General features: G+C 58.2%; 1 protein-coding gene across 1 annotated transcript; it reads right to left on the reverse strand.

Annotated features, from left to right (window-relative positions):
• ATP1A3 (ATPase Na+/K+ transporting subunit alpha 3) lies at positions 1-19853 on the reverse strand (the record flags this gene model as incomplete). Its single annotated transcript, XM_039249910.1, has 23 exons — positions 1-396; positions 614-705; positions 1172-1273; positions 1869-1999; positions 2470-2615; positions 3402-3525; positions 3602-3756; positions 6305-6473; positions 6557-6707; positions 7002-7138; positions 7224-7399; positions 7717-7909; positions 10223-10357; positions 10440-10549; positions 10626-10824; positions 11864-12132; positions 12259-12376; positions 12954-13088; positions 13214-13327; positions 15088-15291; positions 15504-15563; positions 15690-15779; positions 19791-19853. Coding segments are annotated over 23 exons (3102 nt in total), but the record flags the coding sequence as incomplete, so codon positions are not given.
• Between the last annotated feature and the right edge of the window lie 4029 nt (positions 19854-23882).

A 23882-nucleotide genomic window follows, 5' to 3' on the forward strand; every position in this document is an offset into this window, starting at 1 on the left:
TTCTCTCTCCCCACTGATATATTTGATAATTGTCCAGAACCAGAGATGGCATCAGCCGGGGGTGAGGGGGAGTAAAAAATAGCCCAGGGAGGGGGCTGGGTGGGGGCGGGGAGGAAGGAGCGAGGAGAAGAGAGGAACAGACGCACAGAAAAGAGAGGGGGGGAAGTGGGGGACCGGGGGGCGGGGAGAGAAGCCAGCCAGAGGGGAAGAGGACGGGAGGCAGGAGATAAGTTGAGGGAGTGAGGGCCAAGGTGGGGCCGCGGGGAGAGAGGGCCCCTCCCCCAGAATACAAAACGGGGGGACTGGTGGGGGCTGTCCTGGGCTGGGGGGGGCAGGGAAGAGATGGGCGATGTTGGGGGGGGTGAGGTCAGTAGTAGGTTTCCTTCTCCACCCAACCTGGAGACAAAGAAAGGAACAGAGATGGAGACGGACACAGGAGAGACACGGAGACGGAGAGGAGGGGAACCGGAGGGAGAGAGAAGTGGGGAAGGGGCGGAGGGGCCACACAGAGGGAGGCGGGGGAGACAGAGAGAGGTCAGCACAGCGTTCGCCCACCTCGCCTCCACCTGCCCCGCCCCCCGGCCTCCCCCCTCCAGCTGCTGGGTCCCCTCACCCCCGGGGTTCCTGCGCAGAATGAGTTTGCGGATCTCATCGTAGACGAAGATGAGGAAACTGTAGGGGAAGGCACAGAACCACCAGCTGGGCCTGCAGAGAGGGAGGCACGGGGGACGCAGTTGCAGGGTCTGGAGAACAGGAGGGCTACCCTGGGGGGGTCCTCCCTTGCCCTATGCGCCCACAGGAAAGGGGTGCCTGGCCAGGGCCTGCAGGGTGCCCCTCCCCCCCGTGAGGATGTCCACGGGGAAGGCTCAGTGGCATCAGAACAGGGACTGCGGGGCACCTGGCTGGCTCCGTCGGTGGAGCGTGTGACCCTCGATCTTGGGGTTGTGAGTTTGAGCCCCACGATGGGTGCAGAGATTATTTAAAGATAATAAAATCTTAAAAAAAAAAAAAAAAAGAACAGGGACTGTGATGGGGGACACAGAGGTGGGGCCCAGAGAGCCACCCAGAGAGGTGGGGCTTGAGACCCCCAGCGGGGCTTGTGAGGCTGCGCTGCAGGGAAGGCTCCTCAGAGGATCCTGGAGCAGGGGTGTGGGCGGGGAGGGGCACTCACTTGAGAGGGTACATGCGGAGGGCCACGTCCATGCCAGGGCAGTAGGACAGGAAGGCAGCGAGGGCCGTCTCCTCAAACAACCCGAAGATGAGGATCTTGTTCCTGGAGGGACAGGCAGGGCTGGACCCGGAGCACCTGACCCAGCCCCCAACCCCACAGAGACAGGCACACGGAGACAGGACAGACCCGGAGTCACACAGACAGAGACGAGAAGAGACAGAGGCAGAGAGATGGCAACACGGAAAGATCAAGGCAGAGATGGGGCGCCTGGGTGGCTCAGTTGGTTAAGCGGCCGACTTTGGCTCAGGTCATGATCTCACGGTTCGTGAGTTCGAGCCCCGCGTCGGGCTCCATACTGACACCTCAGAGCCTGGAGCCTGCTTCAGATTCTGTGTCTCCTTCTCTCTGCCCCTCCCCTGCCTTGAGGTCTGTCTGTCTGTCTCTCTCTCTCAAAAATAAACATTAAAAAAGAAAGATCAAGGCAGAGAGACAGAGAGAGCAACAGACACACATACAGGCGTGGAGAGGGACAGCCAGTGACACTCCCGCCCCCGGACACGCACGTAGAGACAGACTGAGAGAATCCGAGATACATGGACCACTTGAGAGAGAATCATGCAAAACATGGCACACGAGGCGAGGGGCAGACAGACACACGGAGGGCACAGAGAAGACAGCCTTGAGCCGCCAGCCTCACTTCATGCCCTGCTGGAAGACTGAGTTCCTCCGGGTCTTGCAGATGATCAGGTCGGCCCACTGCACCACCACTATGCTCACGAAGAAGGCCGTGTGGCACGTGAACTCCACCACCTTCCTCTGCTCGTATGTCTGCGGGAGCGGTGACAGTCAGCGCCCAGCCGCACCCGGGGCCCACATGCCCCTTGTCCGCGCCCCCTGCACGGGCCCCGGCGCAAGCGGTGACTCTGTCCAGACGGGGCCTCCCCACTCTGACTCACGGCCCCGCGGGGGCTGTACGGGGAAGGAGAGAAGTTAATGGTGGCCTCAGTTGTCCACCAGGAACCCAAGACCCTGGGGGGCCTTCGAGACAATGGACACCAGCCAGGCTTTGAAGGGACACACAGGGACGAGGAAGAAGGCGGCAGAGGTGTCCTGCCTGGTGGGACAGAGCATGGCCAGAGGGCGCGAGGACCTCGGTGGGCTGAGCCAAGAGTATGGCACCCTTGGGGGCAGAAGGGCCGTCCTAGGGAGCAGCCCTGCATGGCTGGGCCAGCCGGCCCCGGGCTCCTGTCATGGGCAGGGGCGCCACCCCCCCCATGCTGTGGGGCCCACCCACTCACCCACTGCTGCCCATAACTGTCCTCCAGATCATTGACGGTGCGGTCATCCCAGTTCAGCCGGATGCCCACCAGGTTGCTGGGCAAGAAGCCATTTTCTGCCAGGATCACAAAGTAGGAAAAGAAGCCACCGAGAGCCTGGATCATTCCTGGGGGTGGGGAGGAGATGAGCAGAAGCTCAGGTCGGGGCCAGTAGCCAGTCCAGGGCACCTCGGAGGCCCCCTGAGGCTCCCACTGGGAGGTGGGTGAGGCTGCCTCAGAACTCACCGCCTGAGCATCAGCGGAGGCTGGGCTCCCGGATGGCGATCCAAGGGCGCCACCTGGTGGTGGGCGCCTGGGACTGGAGCCTCAGGGAAGGGACTCACCTGGAGGCTTTGTCCCACCTGACCCAGGCCACCCGATCATCAGGGAATCCCTGGGATTCAGCCTAACAGGCTCCCCGATGCAGGAGTGATCTCCCCAGGCCTCTGACCACCACAGTGAAGCCTCTACTTTCTGGAACACTCCTAGCAATGCGGAGCTCAGCACCTCCAAAGGCCCTGTACACGTCACCTCCGGGAGTGGGGTGAGGAGGTAGGAGAGGTTGGTGCTCACTCCTGCCCTCGGAGCGCTCACAGGCTGATCTTGTCCTTCCCCCCATGGAGGCGGGTGGGACAGTGGGGTCTGCGGTGGCCAGCCTGGGGCCAACCCTGATCTGCTACTCCGTGTCCCATGTGCTCCCTGGATGTACCCCAGGCCTGTCCTCCACCTGTACTGGCCCCGCTTTGGTGACCACCACCCATCTGCAAGTCACTCCTTCCAAACCTCCAGCACCGAGTCCTACTTTCTCCCCCCATTCATCCGACACAGGATTTCAGAGTGCTCACTCTGGACCAGGCACTGCTCTAGGCCCTGGACAACCAGCCATAAATGAAGTGTGGTTCCCAAGTCCTCACCAATCTGCCCATAGGCCATGCTGATGAGCCTCTCGTTGACCAGCTTGTCCGTGCGTGGGTTCCTGGGCTGTCTCTTCATGATGTCACTCTCTGCAGCCTCGTATGCCAAGGAGATGGCAGGGACCTGGGCAGACAGGGCCATGTGAGCTGGGAGTGGGGGACCCTCCCCTCCCGGGGCCCAGAGAGTGGCTGGCGCTCACCATGTCAGTGCCCAGGTCAATGCAGAGGATGGTGATGGTCCCCAGAGGCAGTGGGATGTTGGCCATGATGAACAGCAGGAAGGGCGTGATCTCAGGAATGTTGCTGGTCAGGGTGTAGGCGATGGACTTCTTCAGGTTGTCAAAAATCAGGCGGCCTGAGGCAGGGGCAGGCTCAGATCCCGGGCACCCCAGCCCTCCACCCCTGCCCTGCCCGGTCTCCGAGTCCTTTTCCAATCTGCCCTCCCACCTGCCCACCTTCCCATGTAGATATCCAGCCATGACACCCTGTTCAAACATTCTTGAAATACAGCCACTTTGGAAAACTGTTTGGCAGTTTGTATTAAAGTAAACCATCCCCCAACTCTAGTGACCTGGTAATCCTACTTATAGGTTTAAATAGGTATTTATGTCTACCAAAAAGTTCAGGAAGGTTCACCACAGCATTATCACCATGGCCAAAGCCCTGAACTGACCCCAATGCCCATCAGGGACAGAATAAATTAACTACAGTCCATCCACACAACAAAATACTACTTAGCAGGAAAAAGGGACAAGCCACTGACACACCCAACTCCAAGGATGAATTTCACAGATGTTATGTTGAGTGAAACATAACACAAAATCGTTCATATCACACAACTCCCTTTAGATGGGGTTCAAAACTAATCATGGATTAGTGCTAAAAGTTGGGGTGGTGATTATTTCTAGGAAGGGAGATACGGGCTGGAGGGGATGCAGTGAAACCCTAATGGGGCTGGAAGTGTTCTTTATCTCAACTGGGGGTCTGGTGGTTGCATGGGTATGTACGTGTGTAAAAATTCATCAAGCTGCCCAGCTTAGTGTATGCGTGTCCTATCTCAATACAAACTCAGTAAACCCAGTGTGTGTAGGTAAAAAGAAACTAAAGATTAACCCAGCCAGCACTTCATTCCATCTTCCCTAATGCGCCAAGAAACATGAATAACAAGAAATGTCATTCGCGTGGAACAGAAATGCAGGCTGCACAGTGGCATGGATGGTTTGATTGCTCATATGTAAAAGTAAGACCCGCTATTCCCTATTCCTGCCATGCACCCTCTGCTCTCCACAAACGACTGGGGTCTCATCCTAAAGTCTCAAGGGAGGGAATGGTGATTTAAATGTGCTTCAACACAGGGCACCTGAGTGGCTCAGTCAGTTGAGTGTCTGACTTTGGCTCAGGTTATGATGTCACGATTCGTGAGATTGAGCCCCATGTCAGGCTCTGCACTGACAGCTCAGAGCCTGGAGCCTGCTTTGGATTCTGCGTCTCCCCCTCTCTCTGCCCCTCCCCCACTTGTGCTCTGTCTCTCTCCAAAAAAATATAAATAAATACGCTTCAACATAATCCAGTGTGTGTGTTGAGACCAAACAAGATTGGCCGTGAGCTGTTGTGGATGGTGAGCAGGCTCTTAGCTCTTCTCTGTGGTATATCTGGAATTTCCCCTACCGGAAGTTAAATTTTGCGGGTTTTTTCCACTTCAGAGAGGCCTTCCTTGCCCCTGCCCCACCCCCCACATTAGGCAGGACCCTTGATATCGTCTACCATAGCATCCCACTGGGTTGCTCCTTAAGGCTTGTCCCAACTCACAACTACATTTGTTATGTTACAATTTGTGTGTTAAGTTGTTTAAAGCTGCCTCTCCCAGCTCCTTGGGGGGGAGGGACCAATCACGTCTGCTCTGTCTCTCCAGCACCAGACAAGATGCACGTAGGAAGGAGCCCAGGAAATGTCTGGAAAGTATGAACAGTGTATCCACAAGTGTGCGCATTGTGTACAGGCAGATGACTTGAATAAGAAAGGGGTAACCATAGCGTCTTCTGGGACAGAGGAGACAAGGGATAAGGGCGTCTGTCGCCTTAGGCTCAGCTTTACTGTTTAGATTCCCTGTTATCGTGTGTTATTATTCATGCTGAGGAACATTCCAAATGGGAGAGAGAAACTGCGAGAAAATGCAGCACGGCGTCAACAGTGACTATTTCTGGATGGTGAGGTTACGGGTGATTCTAATTTTCTGCTTAATGCTGGTCTACATTTCCTCTAATTATCAGGAATGACTTCAATGATCAGAATAAAATTAACTGTGAACAAGCCCCATCTGTGGCCACATCAGGAGGCTGCGCCCGTCGGCTCTGCAGCCTGGGCTCGGTGTCCCCCACCCTGGACACCAGGTCCGGTGCCACATGCGCTCCCTTAGCCTGCCCTGCCTGTATGCGTTCTGTTCCTCGGCCCAGAGCTCCCTTCCCTGCCACTACTCTACGTGAACATTCCAATTTGGCCCTTGGGATTCCGTACAGCGATCCCTGTCCATCCTGGGAAGCTCCCTTGCCCCCTAACCCCAGCGAGGTGGGGGGCTCCACAGGGCTCCTGAAGGACCCTCTGCTTCCCTGTCCTTGCATTTAAGGTATTTTTAACATGCTTCCACATCTGCATCACCCACCAGCCTGGGCCTGCACTGGGTGATGCTGGGACCCAGGCATGCATCAGCGCAGCCCCGCCCCCAGGGAGCCCCCAACCCCAAGGGGGAGGAAGACAGGAAGGGACAAGCTCAGGATCCACCGGGGGCTCAGGAGGATTCTGGTGTCTCCCCACTGTCATTCGGCTGCAGCCCTGGCCCGTGCCTCTTGCACTTCTCCAGCCTCATGCAGGAAAGCTGGTCTCCAGGACCACCCCGGCCAACTCACCCTCCTCCACACCCGTGACGATGGAGGCAAAGTTGTCGTCCAGCAGAATCATGTCCGCTGCCTGCTTGGACACGTCAGAGCCGGCAATGCCCATGGCCACCCCGATGTCGGCTTTCTTCAGGGCGGGGGAGTCGTTCACACCATCGCCAGTCACGGCCACGATCGCTCCCTGGAGGGACAGAGGGTGAGGATGACGCCCGGGGGCCTGGCCCCGGCCCCCTCCTCACGAGGGGGACGCCAGCCCGAGCCCACCTGTCTCTGACAGCCTTCCACGATGATGAGCTTCTGCTGGGGGGACGTGCGGGCGAAGACGATCTCTGTGTGGTTCTGTAGGATCTCGTCGATTTGCTCAGAGGTGAAGTCCTTGAGGTCGGTGCCATGGATCACACAGGCCTTGGCATCCCTGGGGAGGGCACACAGCTGCTCAGGACTCATGGGGATTAGCGGGCAGATAGCCAGTCCGACCGAACCCATGCCATGCAGGACAAGGCAAAGGACCAGGTTCTGAAACCGAGGCTCGGGGAGTGTAACTGCCTTGCCCGGGGTCACACAGCCCGTGAGCCGTAAAGCTGGGACTCGGCCCTGCGCCACGTGGAGGGGGAGCAGGACCCGGGAGCTGAGTCAACAGGGAAGACCCAGAAGGAAGGAGGGACAGGCAGTCCCAGCGGGAGGCCAGGTGGGGGCAGGGCAGGCTCACCGGGGGTTGACCTGGCTGACGGGAATGTTGAGCCGGGCAGCGATGTCCTCCACAGTCTCGTTGCCCTCGGAGATGATGCCCACGCCCTTGGCAATGGCCTTTGCCGTGATGGGGTGATCACCCGTGACCATGATGACCTGCGGGCATGGTTTGGAGATGGTCCAGACTCCCTGCTGACCCCGGGGGCCCTGGCCCCGCCTCCCCGGCTGCCCCAGGCCACACCTTGATGCCAGCGCTGCGGCATTTGCCCACTGCGTCGGGTACGGCTGCCCGGGGTGGGTCAATCATGGACATGAGGCCGACGAAGCAGAGGTTGTCCGTGGTAAAGTTCACATCGTCACAGTCAAAGGCAAAGCCCTTGGGGAACTGCTCCTCAGGCAGGTAGTAATGGCAGAAACCTGATGGCAGGTGGGGTTGTGGGCGTGAGGGCTCCAGCCTCGGATCCCCGTGCTTCATGCCCACAGATCCCGGCCGTCAGGGTCTCCACAGTCAGGACAGTCCCAGCCACTGGGATAGTCTGTCAACGTTCATTTCCTGAACATGCCTTCCCCTCTCATTCATTCACTTACTCGCTCATTCATTCATTCATGGTACATTCTGGGAGGTGCTATTCTGAGCCAGGCTCTGGGTGGCATTGCACCCCTCCACACCCTCAAAGGCCCCCCAGAGCTGGGCCCAGCCCCTGCCCCCGCTCAGCCCCACCCATGGAGCGCACCAAGCACACGTTCGCCCAGGCCGCCGAGCTCGAGGTAGGCGTTCTGGAAGGCTTCCTTCATCTCCTCGTCCAGTGGCTGCTCCTTGCCCTGCAGCAGGATGGTGGAGCAGCGGTCCAGGATGCGCTCGGGGGCGCCCTTCATCACCAGCAGGTATCGGTTGTCGTTGGGGTCCTCAGTCTCATGGATGGAGAGCTGTGGACGAGGCAGAGGAGGGAGAGTGGAGGGCGGGCATGAAGCTGCCTGCCCCCAGCTGGGGGAGAGGGCTGCCCTCCCCACCCCCAACCTCCCTCCAGCTCAGAGCCACGGGAGCCAGGACAGACCACAGCTGGGGCTCCCCCAGAATACACTACCCAAATCTCTCTACCCGAGAGATCTCCCTCTGGTTCTCGGAGTCTCCCACAGAGATCTCGGCTCCCCCTGCCCATTTCTGTCTTTTCGTCTCACAGAGGTTTCTGCCCATAGATCTCTCGCACAGAAATCTCGGCCATCCTTAGGATGTGTGTCTCTCTCCCTGCCTTACCCAGCTCCCTCTCATCCCACATCTGACCTATTACCCGATCTGCTCAGCTCACCTCTCAGATACGCCCAGATTCTGACCCTCCTCACCTCCCCCCGCCCTCCCTTTCCAGCCACCCCCATCTCTCATAGTGAATATCACAGCAGCCTCCACACTGAGTCTGTGTGTCTGCCCTCCCCAGCCCTTCATATTTCCTCCCCATGGCAGCCAGGAGGACCCTTCAAAAAATGTGAATCAGGGCACCTGGGTGGCTCAGTCAATCATCTGACTTCGGCTATGGTCATGATCTCACGGTTTGTGAGTTCGAGCCCCGCCTTGGGCTCTGTGCTGACAGCTAGCTCGGAGCCTGGAGCCTGCTTGGGATTCTGTGTCTCCCTCTCTCTCAGCCCTTCCCCTGCTCACACACACTCTCTCTGTTTCTCAAAAATAAACATTAAAAATTTTTTAAAGAAAAACAATTAAAAATGTGAGTCAGTGAAAAGTGGTGCAGCCACTTCGGCACACAGTCTGACAGTCCCCTAACACACCCAAGAGACAGGCAAGGTATGTTGACACAGAAACGTGTGTGTGAATGTTCCCAACAGTGTCAGACACAGTAACTCAAGGGGGCAAACAACTCAAATGTCCATCAGCAGAGGAACGGATGAACAAAATGGGGACTAGCCAGACAATGCAACCTTATCCTGAGGTCTGCAGTGTGGACACCCACCTCAACACGAATGAACCCACAGGGCACTACACTAAGTGAAAGACGCCAGGCACAAAAGGCCACGCATCGTGTGATTCCGTTCATATGAAATGTCCAGAGCAGGTCAATACATAAGAGACAGAAAGCAGATTAGTGATTGCTTAGGGATCAGGGAGATGGGGAAGAGGGGGGGCAAAAGCTAAGGAGTGATGGGGCCTCCTTTTGAGGCGATAAAATGTTCCACAGTCGTGAAGCTGATTCTACGTATCTGTGAATACATAGATATATACGTACCAAAATACTGAACTACACATTTTACGTGGGTGGCCTATGGTATATGAGTTACATCTTAATGAAACTCCTAAAAAATTTTTTTTAATGTTTATTTATTCTTGAGAGAGAGAGAGAGACAGAGCATGAGCTAGGAAGGGTCAGAGCGAGAGAGGGACGCAGAATCCACAGCAGGCTCCAGGCTCCGAGCTGTCAGCTCAGAGCCCAAGGAAGGGCTCGAACTCACGGACCATGAGATCCTGACCTGAGCCAAAGTTGGACGCTTAACCGACTGAGCCACCCAGATGCCCCTCAATGAAATTCTTTTAAAAAACATGAGTCAGGTCCTCATGCTCAGAACCCTCCTCTCTCTCCTCTGCTCAGAACCCTCCATGGCTCCTGTCCCTCTTAAGAGTCACACCTGAGTCCTCTCCACAAGCCCAATGGGACCTGTCCAGGCACCCACTGCCCTTACCTCCACCACACTGCCCTGGCTCACTGCTCTACTGTTGTTTAGATGCATCCATACACTCCTGCCTCAGGGCCTTTGCACATGCTAGGCACACTGCCCAGCACACTCTTCCCCCAGACACCTGCAGCTGGCATAGTCTATATTTCCTCATGCCTTTGTCATTGTCTGTCTCCCGGCACTAGCGTGTAAGTTCCTTGTGAGGAGAGACTCCACTGTTTCACTCACTGCCATAGGTACTCCGGCACCTTAAGCATGTGCCTGACATGCAGGGGCTGCTCAGAAAAAAAAATTTGTTGAATGAATGAGAGCTCCCCGGCTGGTACTCTCTGCGGCAGGGAGATCTCCATTCCTCTCCCTCCCACACTGGCAGAGGCCTTGCTCACACTCTTGGGTCTGCCTGTTCCTTACCTAACCAGGTAGATACTATCATTCCCATTTTACAGATGCCAAAACCAAGGCCCTGGGAGGTTAGTAGCTTGCCCAAAGCAAGGGGGCAGTGGGGCGAGGTGACCACCTATAGGCTAACCCAGGCCGGCTCTCCCAGGCAGCCCAGAGTACCTGGTATTTGTTGGTGGAATTGAAGGGAATCTCGGCCACCTTCTTGTTCCGTTCACGCATCAGCTTCACGGAGCCGGAGGACAACTCGATGCACTTGAGCAGGGCAGACTCAGAGGCATCGCCGGCCACGTCCCTCTGGGGGAAAAGGGGACCGTCAGGGCGGAGCAGCGGGCCGTGGGCGCCGCAGGGCCAAGGCGAGGCAGGGCGCTGGACCCACCTTGAGCACAGGGATGTTATCCTGACCTCCCTTGAAGACGGCACGGTTGCAGAGTCCGGCAATGTGGGAGAGGGCCACCCAGGTGTGCGAGCTCTTATCGAAGGAGGTCCCTGAAGGGGCACGTGTCACATGTCACAGCGTCTTGGCGCCGGACCCCCTTGGTCCCTGCCTGGGCCCCACTCTCACCTGACTGGTCCTCGGTGGTGTCAGCCTCGTGGATCTGGTTGTCAAACCACATGTGGGCGACCGTCATGCGGTTCTGGGTGAGGGTCCCTGTCTTGTCCGAGCAAATGGTGGATGTGGAGCCCAGGGTCTCTACGGCCTCCAGGTTTTTCACAAGGCAGTTCTTCCGAGCCATGCGCTTGGCGGTCAGCGTCAGACACACCTGGGGGCGTCCAAGGGCAGGCAAGTTACAGGTAGAGGTGGGCAGCAGGGCTGGACCACAACATGAACACCAATAACCCACACGCCCGGCCTAGGGACAATCGTGGATTGTAAAAGACGGTTTGTCCCCAGGGTCGCCAGGGGGCTCAGTCAGTTAAGTGTCCGACTTCGGCTCAGGTCACGATCTCACAGTTCGTGAGTTTGAGCCCCTCGTTGGTGCTGACGGCTCAGAGCCTAGAGTCTGCTTTAGATTCTGTGTCTCCTCTCTCTCTGCCCCTCCCCTGCTCACGCTCTCTGTGTGTGTGTCTCTCTCTCAAAAATAAACAAACACTAAATTATTCCATCGATATGAAATATAAAAACTATGCTGCTAGAAGCTGAGGTAGGGGTTACCTTTGGGCTGGAGTGGGGGGTCGGGGGGAAGAAGCTGAACAAGGTCTTGAGGGGGTTTCTGGGGAACTCAATCTGGGTACAGCTCAGACAGGTGCATCCAGACTCAGCAGCCGGTACATCTGTCTGTGCGTCCCCATGTATGTATATGCCATGGCTATAAAAAGCCTCTGACCTACCCTAGCTTTGAATACGCTAATATGGAAAATGCTACAAGATATATTAAGTAAAAGAATTGGGGCGCTTGGGTGGCTCAGTCGGTGAAGCGTCCGACTTCAGCTCAGATCACGATCTCACGGTTCGTGCCCAACATCGGGCTCTGTGCTGACAGCTCAGAGCCTGGAGCCTGCGTGGGATTCTGTGTCTCCCTCTCGCTCTGCCCCTCCCCCACTCATGCTGTCTCTCTCTCTGTCTCAAAAATAAACTATAAAAAAAAGAAAAAAGAAGAAAGAAGAAAAGGCCAGGACTGCTAGCCCATTGCAATGCATCTCAGGACTCCTGTCTGTTGGCTTTGTTAACCCGGGGTCCCCGGGCCCCATCGTGCAAGATCTAGGAGGCTGGGCCCTCGGTGCGTGACCTATCCTCATTGGGAAAGTTGCCGTTAGGCCCCCGGCCCCCTCTTCCCTCAGACGTGGGAGTCCGGGCCTTACAGTGACAGTGGCCAGCAGGCCCTCAGGGACATTGGCCACGATGATGCCGATGAGGAAGATGACAGCCTCAAGCCAGGTGTACCCGAGAATGAGGGACAGGATGAAGAAGGAGACGCCCAGGAACACAGCCACGCCGGTGATGAGCTGGATGAAGTGCTCTATCTCAATGGCGATGGGTGTCTTGCCCACCTCCAGCCCTGAAGCCAGGGTGGCAATGCGGCCCATGACAGTGCGGTCGCCCGTGGCCACCACAACACCTCGAGCCGTGCCTGCGGGGTCAGAGGTGGAGGTGGGGTCTCGGTGAAGTTCAGAAGAACCTCGAGTCCCAGACGCACCTCCCTCTGTCTGGACCAGCCCCGCCCCAAGCTGGGTGCCCCCCACACAGCCCGCCCCACCTTCCACGCAGTTGGTGGAAAAGAAGGTGATGTTCCGAGTCTCCAAGGGGTTGTCGTGTGTGCAGTCGGGGGAGCGGGTCTGGGGTTCTGATTCGCCGGTCAGGGAGGAGTTGTCCACCTGAGGGTGGGGGAAGGAAAAAGGGCTCAGCCCTGGGGCCAGGGAGCACTTGTCTGGAGGACACTGGGGCGGGAGCCTGTATCCCTGGAGGTCACAGCTAGAAGCCTGCACACCTGGTGGGCGAGTGGTGTCTGGGGTGCTAGCAGCGGGGCTCTCAAAGGTGGGAAGCGGAGGCTTATTGTCAAGGTCTAAGATATTGATGGGTCCAGGGGTGGGGACCAGGGGCCTGGAGAGGAGGGGCTGTGGGCTTGACCCCTGAGTCTGAGGGAGGAGGGGTTTGGGGGTCAAGACTCCTGGGTCTGAGGGAGGAGGAGCTGGGGGTCTGGACCCCCAAGTCTGAGGGAGGAGGTGCTGGGGGCCTAGACTCTTAAGTCTGAAGGAAGAGGGGGCTGGGGGCCTGGACTCCTGGGTCTGAGGGAGGAGTGGGCTAGGGGCTTGAGTCTGACGGAGGAGGGGGCCGGGGACCTGGACTCTTAAGTCTGAAGGAGGAGGAGACTGGGGGGCAAGATTCCTGGGTCTGAGGGAGGAGGGGTTGGGATCCTGGGCACTTGAGCCGCTCCCGGAAGGACAGGCCCACCTTGCAACCATGGGCTGAGATGATTCGCAGGTCGGCTGGGACTCGGTCTCCACCCTTGATCTCCACCAGGTCCCCGACCACCACCTCCTCAGCGTTCACCTGCATCTTCTCACCCTCCCGGATCACCAGGGCTTGCTGGGGGCAGAATGGAGAAGCATCAGCGCCCTGGCTCTCTGCCTGGGGTTGTATGGCACACCTCACCCCCACACCTCACCCCCACGGTTCTACTCCCAGCTGGCCCCCTCCCGGGCTCCACTCACCTGCGGAACCATGTTCTTGAAGGACTCCATGATCTTGGAGCTCTTGGCTTCCTGGTAGTAGGAGAAGCAGCCGGTGATAATGACCACGGCTGCCAGCACAATACCCAGGTAGAGCTGTGGAGAGAATGGGGTCACGCCTCAGGGCCACTCACTGTGAGATTCGTGGAATCCAGGAAGGGAACGCTGAGTCAATGCGGGGCCGGGGAGAGGGCCTGTATTTGTGTGTCTGGCCTCGGGCTGGGTGGCCCACGTGTCTGTCGGCCTGCTCATGTTTGAGTCCCTCTTTCTGCACATGGGTGTGTTTGAGTCTATAGTCAGTCCATCTGTCTGTTTTGTGCGTCCGTCTCTCTGTTTTGTGCGTCTGTCTATCTTTCTGCCTATGTCAGTGAATCTGAATGTCTATTATCCACCCACGGACCTGTGTTTAGGTCAGTGCGTCTGACTATCTGTCTGCATGCCTGGCTTTAAATTCATGGCACCGTTTGTGTCTGAGTCTTTGTACGTCGATCTCTGTCTCTCTGTCTCTTTCAGTCTGCCTAGGTCTGAGACTCTGGGTCTATCTGCCTGTAGGTTTTAAGTTCTTTTTTAAAAATTGGGGCGCCTGGGTGGCTTAGTCGGTTAAGCGTCCGACTTTCGCTTAGGTCATGATCTCGCAGTTCGTGGGTTCGAGCCCAGAGTCGGGCTCTGTGCTGACTGCCAGCTCAGAGCCTGGAGCCTGTTTCAGTCTGTGACTCCCTCTCTCTCTGACCCTCCCCTCCTCACGCTGTGTCTCTCTCTCTCTCTCCTAGAAATAAATAAAAACATTTAAATAAAAAAATAAAATAAAATAAAATAAAAATGTTCGTTTAGGGGCGCCTGGGTGGCTTAGTCAGTTAAGCGTCCGACTTTCGCTTAGGTCATGATCTCACGGTTCATGGGTTCGAGCCCCGAGTCGGGCTCTGTGCTGACTGCCAGCTCAGAGCCTGGAGCCTATTTCAGAGTCTGTATCTCCCTCTCTCTCTGACCCTCCCTTGCTCACGCTGTCTCTCTCTCTCTCTCCTAGAAATAAATAAAAAATTTAAAAAAATGTTTGTTTATTAATTTATTTTATTATTATTATTTTTTAAATCGCTACACCCAGCGTGGGGCTCGAACTCAGGACCCCGCGATCAAGAGTCGCGTGCTCCATTGTCTGAGCCAGCCAGGAGCCCCAGCTTTTAATTGCTGAGAATCCTATCTGTCCCGTGCTTGATTCTCACATCATTCTGTCTGTCACCAGGCTACGCCTGCAACTCTGTGTGTGTCTGAGTTCCTGTGTCTGTATCTGTGCCTGTGTGTCTGAACTAGGCAGCCGTGTTTGAATGTCTGTCCAGGCATGACTGTGTCGTCTTTACTTGTGTTTGCAGGCATACGGTGCACGCATGTGTGTGCATGTGCGTGTGCAAGGATCTCTATGTAGCTGGTGTGTGGCTCTGTGTTCATGGGCGCAGTGTCTGTTGAGACTGTGTCCCCTTTGTGTCCCCTGTGTTGGGTGATGGGTCTTGACAGATCAGCAGGGGGGTACGCCTGGCTCTCTACACCAGTGAACTCACTTTTTGGGGTATCTTTCAGGCCATGGCCACCTGGTGGTGCCTGTCCCCAAAGGCCACTGAGATCACAAAGCCTTGGGATAGCACCTCGAATCCACATCCTGCTGTGTGAGCTTAGACAAGTTACTTGGCTTTTCTGAGTGAGCCTCGGTTTCCCTCATACCTTTTCTGGTCCCCTCACTGATGATGAAAGTCGGATGACAAAAAAGTTGGGGAGTGGGCTTGAGAAGTCTGGAGGGGCGAGAGAGGCAGGGCAGGAGGTGTGCTCCTAAATGTATTGCGCAGGGTAGTGGGGAGGGCACTCACGTTGTCCCCGGAGGGATCGTCCTCTGTGCCGGCCTGGATGCCGTAGGCCAGGAAGCAGAGGATGGCTCCAATCCACAGCAGGATTGAGAAGCCCCCAAAGAGCTGACGGCAGAACTTGACCCATTCTGGGGTGGTGGGCGGCGGTGTGAGCGCGTTAGGCCCGTCCCGGGCCAGGATCTCCTGGGCTTTGCTGTGGGTCAGACCCTGGGGGACACAGGATTCATATGGAACCCTCCCTGAGCAACCTGGGCACCCCCACCTGCGCAAGGACCCCAGGCACCCAGGAGGCCCGGCCCCCAACCCCTCCTCCCTCAGACCCAGGGATCCTAGCTCCCCAGCCCCTCCTCCCTCAGGCCCAGGGGTCCAGGCTCAGCGTCCTCCTCCCTGAAGCCCCCCTCCCCGAGGCCCAGCCGCACCTGCACACAGTCTGTGTTGTATTTCCGGCAGACCTCTTCCACTGACATCTTGTGCTCTGTCTGAGGAACGAGAGTTTGTGGGGAGGCAGTGAGAGCCTCTCTGGGGTGGGGCAGCACCTGAGAGCATCAGGCCCATCCCCGCCGATCTCCCTGGGAGGGTGCGCAGGCACAAAGGGTGGGGCTTACCATCGCCACTTCCTTCTTGAGGTCATCCAGGTCCCTTCGGTCTTTGGTGCCCTTGCTCTTCTTGGGCGAGCCCTTGTCATCTTTCTTGTCCTGCGAGGTGGCGACACGATAGCTGTCAGAGCCACCAGACTGCGGGCGAGAAGGGGTTGCAAGGGGGACACCGGCCCTCCGTGCCCCGCTCTCACCCCTGCCTGCTTCTGTGCGGGTCTGTCTCCCAGGGCTCACCTGCACCTCCCTATCTCTGCCCTGTGTCTCCGTGTAGGTGTCTCTCAGATCCGTGGGTCGTGTCTCTCGCAATGGGCCTCACCATCTCTGACTCCATGTTATCTCTGGGTCTCTGTCCCCCAGGGTCTCCGTCTGGGTCTGTCTGTGCTTCTCTCTCTGCTTCCGTGCCTATTCCTGCGGGTCCTTCTCCCTCTCCCCGGGCCTGTCCAAACTCCCTCAGTGTCCATCTCTTATGTCTGTCTGTCTGTCTCTCCAGGTCTCTGTGACTCTCTCATCTTCTTGTTCAGCTTTGTCTCTCTGTGTTCTACCTCTGCATGTCTCTCTGTGTCTGTTTCCTTCCCAGATCTGTCTCCCTGGCTCTGAGTCTCTTGGCATGTGTCTCTGTATAATTTTGTCTGTCTGATCTCTGGCTCTTAATGTCTCTCTGTCTGTCTCTTGAATCATCTCTCCCCAAATCTGGCTGTGTCTCTCTCTGGGTTCTCTCTGGGTTCCCATCTCTCTCCAAGTCGATGTGTTGCGGGATCTCAGAAGGTCTCTGAGTATCAGTATTTCCCGTCTCCGAATCCTTCTGTGTCCTTATCTCTGTTTCTCTCGGTCTTGGGTCTCTGTCTTCATCTCTTGAGCTGTTTTCTTCTCTGGAATGCTGGGTGTGTCTCTCCCTATCTCCTGTTTCAACCACCCTGTCTATCTCTCACCATCTCCCTCTGCGACCTTCCCATATGTCTGTCTGTCTCCGGTCTGTCTTGGCATCTCTGCCCTTCCAGTTCCGGGTCTCTCCGCTATGTCATTCTCCCTGTCTTCTCTACCCGGCTCTTTGCCTGGGCCCGTCTCCCCAGCCCCACGGATGTCTCAGTCTCTGTCTCTCAAAGGACCCAGCAAATCTCAGGAGACCTCCCAGGCCCGGCAGGAACGGAGAGGAAAGGTGCAGGTGTTGGTCACGCCTGGGACAAAAGTCCGGGAGGCGGCCTGCTATGCCCAGGGATGGTGGCTGGCTGGATATACGGCCAGTCCTGAGGGCCTTAAGTGACAAGCCGTGGGCCCCGACCTCCCTCTTGGGGGTCGGTGGGAGCCACGGACAGTTCTGCACAGGTGACGGGCAAGGTCAGGTCTCTAGAGCACAGACCAGGAGCTGGCTACGATTCGGGGTGCAGAAGGGCAGGACGCAAAAGCCCCAGGCCTGCTTGCACTGGATGCAGCGGGAGCGGGGGAGCGAGGCTCCAGTCCGGGCGGGAGCTTGGGCTCATGGAGAAGGCAGTGTCCCTGGAGGCCGGCGGGAGGGGCGGGGCGAGGCCAGGTGCTGGGAGAGGGCTGCTGACAGATCCTGCAGGCCCAGAGCCAAGCCAGGATCCCAGGCTCAGGCAGCTCAGCGCTAATCCCCTCGTGACCTTGTCGAGGGCTGAGCTGCCTGGCGGCTGCCCCCAGACCCAGAGGCTGAGCCCGGGGGGTTACTGCAGCCTGGAGGCCCAGGGGGAGCCTCCTGAGAGAGTTGCAGGGGGTGGGAGGGAGGCTTGGCCCCAGGCCAGCCCTGCAGCAGCACTGCGTCTGACTCAAAAGCACAGCAGCCTGGGGGACAGGGAGGGCACATCTCCACTCCCCGGGCCAGAAGGGGTCCTACCTCCACACAGGGGTGGACCCATGGATGGAGAGATGTGGGATAGAAGGTCATTGGGTCAAGGTAGAGAAATGAGGGGGAGAGGAGAGAGATGGGGGCCTGGCAGAAGTGGGGGAGAAAACCAGCAGCCCACCCCTGAAACCTTAGGAAAGGTTGGTAGAGAACAGGTGGAGGAAGGAGGGGCTGGGGGCCTGGACCCCTGGGTCTGAGGGAGGAGGGGCTGGGGGCCTGGACCCCTGGGTCTGAGGGAGGAGGGGCTGGGGGCCCTGGACCCCTGGGTCTGAGGGAGGAGGGCTTGGGGGCCTGGACCCCTGGGCCTGAGGGAGGAGGGGCTGGGGGTCTGGACTCCTTGGTCTGAGGGAGGAGGGGCTGGGGGCCCTGGACTCCTGGGTCCGAGGGAGGAGGGGTCTGGGACACCCCAGTCCCTGGCAGGCGACTGCTTGCCCTTGCTATGACCAGACTCCCTTGGGGGCGGGCTTCCATCTGTTGGAGGGGGAGCCACGGCTTTCCCAGTCAAGGCAGGAGGCCCAGATGGGCGCACTGCGGGGCGGGAGCATCTCTGAGGGTGGGGGACACGCCTGTCTCGCTGCAGCCAGTCTCTGCGCCTCCTCACCATTTTCCACTATCCGCCTCCCCCTGACACCCTTTAGCTCACGCAGCTTCTGCACCTTGGCCAGCCTGTCCCTCCCCCTCTCAGGGTGTCTGGGGCCTTCATCTCTGAGCATCTCTCCCTCCACCTCTCCTCTTGCTTTCTGCTTCCTCCTCTCATCCTTCAAGCTGACTTTGGTTGTGTCTGGATAGGAAATGTCTGTCCTTGGGTCTCCTAATCTCAGACTCAGTTTCTCTCTTTGTCTCTGTATCTCTCTCCATGTCTTTGTCTCACCTGTGTCTATGCATGTCTCTCTGTGTCTCTTTGTCTCTGTGTCTATGTCTCTTTCTGTCTCTTTCAGAGCATCTCTCTCTGTCTCTGCCTATTTCTTTTGCTCTTTCCATATGTTTCTGCCTCTCTGCCTCCAATGTCTAAGGAGCCTCTCTTCCTCTGTCCCCTCTTCTTTTCCTAATGTCCCTCTTCCTTCTCTGGGGCATATAGCCTCAGGCCTCTCTAATCTGCCCACAGTTCCCCTCCTTCCATTCCACTTACCTGGAAGCCATCACTGACTCTCACCTCCCCCCTTCTCTCTCCCAGTCCTCTCCCCACCCGATTCTTCTCCATCCCCCTCGCCCACCCCAAGTCACAGATCTACAGCCCCACCCCCCACCTCCATCCCTGGGCCCATCAGCCCTCATCCGCCATCTTTCTCCCCATCCCTCATACTCCCTCTCCATTAGTCTCTCCCATCCCGACCCTCTGTCTTCATCCTACCCCGCCCAGCCCACCCTCCCCCTTCTCCCGCTCTCCTCCACACGCCCCGCCCCAGACACGCAGGGAGGAATCCAGGGCTGCAGAGGGGATCAGGTGGTCAGCCAGGGAAGGAGGCGGCATCTGCTGGAGAGACTCACAGACAGACAAGGACACACGGACACAGAGGCAAGGGCATAGCCAGACATGCACGATACACTCCCCCGCCCTCCGCCCCCCACCTTTGCACACACACATGCGCCCTCGGCCAGGCACTCAGTCTCCCCGCCATGGCTCTCCTGCTTCTCCCAGCCCCCCCATATCAGCTTCCCCAGATTAGGGGCTGGACACACACCACAGCCCCAGGCCACGCGCCGCACTGCGGAGCCCCCCCATCCAGGCCTGGAAGGAGAAAGAGAGGTCATCTGGTGTTCATCCCATAGCCTGGACCTGTCCCCACCCGGCCAGGGAAGCAGAGGGGTTTCAACACCCCCAGACACAAACACCAGCTCTCAGACACACGCAGACACGACCACAGACAGTCAGACACAACCTGGGCCACCCCATCGCTGGCAGACGGTGCTGGCAGGACCTGGCAGAGCCGGGAGCTCACACACGCACACACGCACACGCACACGTACGATGGAGCCTGCAACCACACCAGGTCAGGCAGAGATGCCGAGGGCCGGTCCGTGCCCCTCCGACCCCACACACAAAGACACGCCAACATACGCCACAGACCCCGCGGCCCCAGGCGGCCCCGTGCACACGCTCAACCAGGGGCACAACCAAACGGCCGGGCGTGGTCCCGAAGACCTGGCCGCGGAGCGCAGGGGTCCCGGAGCCCCAGCCCCCCGCAGACACCCAATGTCACTGGACCCACAGTGTCGCACACACGCACGGCCCGGCCGGCCCGAGCACCTACCCCCATCTTGGCGGCTCCGGGGGAGAGGGGCGGGCGGGCGGGGCGGGGGCCGGGGCAGAGGCCTCAGGGCGGGCTCAGGCGCGGGCTCGGGCTGGGGGGGGCCTCTGCAGCGCCCGCGCCTCGGTCCGCGCGTCCGTCCGGCCGGCAGCCCTCCCGCACAGAGTCTGCGGCGGCCGCCGCCTCCGCCTCCTCATATGCCTGCGCCCGCGGGGGGGCCGGCGCAGGCCAATCAGGGGCGCCGCCGCCCTGACGGATGGCCCGCGGCCCCGCCCCCGGTACTGCAGCTGTCCTCCCCGCCCCCCAGCCTCTGCAAAGTGGCGGCACCGCCGAGGAGGGGGAGCGCTGCGGAAGGGGGGATCCCGGAGACCCCGCAACGAAAAACTTGGAGACCCCCGCAATGTGGGGTGGCGCTTCTGAGGAGGGGGCGCTGAGGGAGAGTCCCGAAAATCCCCTCATGGTGGGGGTGTTGCCACCAGGGAGGGGGTGCGCTGTGGGAGGTGGACACACGGGGTAGGAGGAAAGCCCCGTAAACCATCACAATAAGACAAGGGGCCTAGGGCCTTCACTCCGCAGTGGGGCGGGGGCGGGGGGCTGGAAACCCTGTGGGGGTGCTGTTCAAGAGGGGGAGCTTGAGGGAGCTCAAGAGCAAGGAAGACCTCATACTGAGGCCCCTCACCGTGTGTGCCCCGACACAAAACTGCACAGGTCCACAGGAGACACATCACAGCCAGAGGACCCTACCAAGCCTCATACACACAACTATCACCTAGATAGCCCGGATGGGGAGGACACACACACACACCACCACCACCACAGTTTCACAACCACATTCCAGAACATACCAGCTTGTACCTTCACATGCATACAACACTACCCCATCACACAACCCTAGAGATTCACCAACATGTAGAAATAAAACACCCCCCATCACAAAACAGAATCACAATCACAGGCATAAACTGCCATGTAACACACACCCTCAGAACACTACATCACACACATGCCTATCACACCCTCCACCATACCTGGCCTCGTACCATTTCACACAGAGACCAACAACCACAAACCCGTAAATCCGTACACCAACACTTATCCACACGTGGCACCATTTCACACGCACAGGCCTCACACAGCTTCACACACCACATAAGCCTTTGTTGTGGACACTGCTGCCGAGTCACACAACAGCACACACAAAATCGCACACACACTCCCCCCCCCCCGTGAGCAAAAGCCCACAGGGCACACTTGCCAAAGTGTTGCTAATGGTGAATAACAGACAAAAAGCTGCGCACACACTGACACACAGCACAATAACTCACAGAAGCAGATCATATGGCACCATCCCACACACTTCCCACACTACACACATCACGTAGTATAGTGCGATCACATACACACACCTCTGCTGTACCTGCAAACACAACCCAGTGCCCCCACCCACCTGCCACACACATCCCATCTCAGTATGTGTGTGCACATGTACACACACACAACACCCCATCAGCCACCCACTGAAGCTTAAGGAGTCACAGCCTCTCACCCCCACCCTTTGCTCCATGAGGAACACCCCAGACTTTCCCTAGGGACTGTCGAAGGGGCAGAGAGCAAGTGAAAGCCTGTCCCTGTAGCTTTCTCAGAAAGTGGGAGTGGAGGTGTGGGGGACACAGGCGAGGGCACAGAGTGAGCCTGGTGTGTATGGGTGGTGGTGGTGAAGTTTAAAGACCTGGTCAGGGAAATGTGTGAAAGGCTAAAATAAAGGCTAGAGTGAGACACACACAAAAAGATAGAAACAGAGAGAGAGAGATTCAAAGCCGGAGAGACACAAGCATGGACAAGGAGACAGGGCCAGAGAGTAAGGGTCGGGGGGGGGGGGGGGGGGGGGGGGGGGGGGGGGGGGGGGGGGGGGGGGGGGGGGGGGGAGGAGGGAGTCAGCTTCCTTGGCTTTTCCCAGGACCCAGAGCCTTGGCCCAATCCTGTACTCTGACCCATCCCCATCCCTCCCTGCTGTCCCTTGTTGCCATGGTAATAGGGAGGCCGAATATGCAGCAAAGGAGGCTGGGCCTGCAGACCTGGCCTGTCTCCATGGAGACTGGGGAAGGGGGGAGCCATATCTTCTAGCCCAGGTGGTTGGCACCCAGGTCCCCTCTGCAATTCTGCCCCCTTCCTGGGGGTGTCTGTGGTCGGGGGAGGACCTGTCAACATATCATCCCTCCTTCCGGCCCCCCCCCCCCACACACCTTGCCTGTTTCTGGCAGGGATGGGCCTGGACCATGGGGAAAGGGACTGCGGGGACAGGGACAGAGATGCCTAATAGGGTGTTCGGATCCCTGGACATTCTAGGCTCTCTCTACCCAGTTCTCTAGTTGTGCTGGGGGAGACCTTGCCCCCCCACATGACACCCCAGATACGGGCTATGTCCCCCCCCTTATGCACTCCCTCAAGCACCAGCCTGGTGAGACTGATGACTGTGCACCGTGCTCCCAGCGCGAGGCTCTGCGGAAGTTGGGGGGGGAGGAGGGAAGACTTAGGAAGGTCACAGAGATGGACAGGAACAGGGAAACTCAGTGAGAGAGACATAAGAAGAGACTTAAGAAGAAATGGACACAGTTCAGAAATAGGTAGAGGCCGATACAGACAGACTGACAAAGACAGAGAGGCCAGAGATGGCAGATGAGAAAACAGATTGAGGGAAACAGCAACAGAATTGCTCAGTGAAGGTGACAGAGAGACACAGGGACATAGAGAGCCAGGCAGAGACACATTTGGCAAACTGGGGAGAGTCAGAGATAAAGACCCAGGAGATACTTGCAACAGAAATGGGGACAATTGGGGGTACTCGGAAATGGGGAGAGACCTCAGAGATCAGCAGCATGGTATTGGGATCGAGAGGTGGAGAGACCAGAAATGTCTGAAATCATATTCTAGTCGCCTCAACAGACAGAGTTCGGCCCAAGGGCAGAGACATTGATTCAAGTCGGTGCAGTTGATGTGAGGACCAACAGAGACCCTGAGACACCAGCTCGCCCCCACACTTGTCCCTGAGGGGCACACACACAAGTGCCAGAGGCGCAGAAGGGTCCAGGTGGAGACTGGGGGTCCTGCGTGTCAGGCGGGGTCTCCCGGGTGTGGCCTGCGCAAGGACCCCGAAGGCAGGCAGGTCCTGCAAGGCAGACTCGTCGCGCCAGGCCGGTGCTGAACGGACAGCTCCCGGCTCCCGGCAGCCAGCCTCTGCGCTCCCCCGCTCTGTCCCACTCCGTCTGGCTTTCCTCACCGCTCCGGCCCCTCCTGTCCAACTAGTTGTCTTTGGCTTCTAGTGTCCAGCCTGTCTCTGCCCCACCCCAATCTCTCCTTCTCCCAGCCTCAGTTCCCCAGGGTCTCTTAACTTTCCTGCTTCATCTGTCTCCCCGTCTGCCTCATCCCTCGCGTCCCCTTCTCCGTTCTACCTCACCTCACCACGGTCTGTCTCTGTCTCTCCCCCTCTTTGCCCCAACTCTCTCCTCCTCCCTCTCTGTCCCCCTCGTCTCTCCCCAGCTCTCCCTCTGCCCCACCCCTGCCCCATCTCTCCCCCACCCCACCTCCCCATCTCTCCCCCTTCTACTCGGCCTCTTTACGGCTCTCGCTGTGTGACCTTCACTCGTCCTTTCTCAGCTGCAGTTTCCAGTGGAAACCTCCAGCGGGGGCGGGGGAAGGCGGAGACAGAAAGCAGACCCACCCCTCTCCCTGCTCAACCAGCCCTTCAGCCACCCCCACTCTACTGGGATTTCTCACTTCTTCTCCTGGGGGCTGGGAAGGTTTTTAAGCAGAAACACAGGGTCACAGTCACAGACAGGTGAAGACGGCCTCACGGAGGTGCGTACACACACAGACACACAATTAAAAAGTCACCAAATCACCCCGGTCCAAGCACACACTTGCCATTGCGTGGCCACCCCAGGCACGGTCACACTGAGCAGTTCACTCCCCCTCCCCTACCCCCACCCCATCTGGTTTCTGTCTTTCTGTGTCTCTGTTCCCTGGTGTCTCCGCCTCCCCAGATTCCTGCATCTCTCTCCATCTGTCTCAGGGTCTCTGTCGCAGCCTCCTTCTGTC

The sequence above is a fragment of the Hyaena hyaena genome, unplaced genomic scaffold (genome assembly GCF_003009895.1).
Source record: "Hyaena hyaena isolate Hyena2069 unplaced genomic scaffold, ASM300989v1 scaffold_9, whole genome shotgun sequence".
NCBI classification, from domain to species: Eukaryota; Metazoa; Chordata; class Mammalia; order Carnivora; family Hyaenidae; genus Hyaena; species Hyaena hyaena.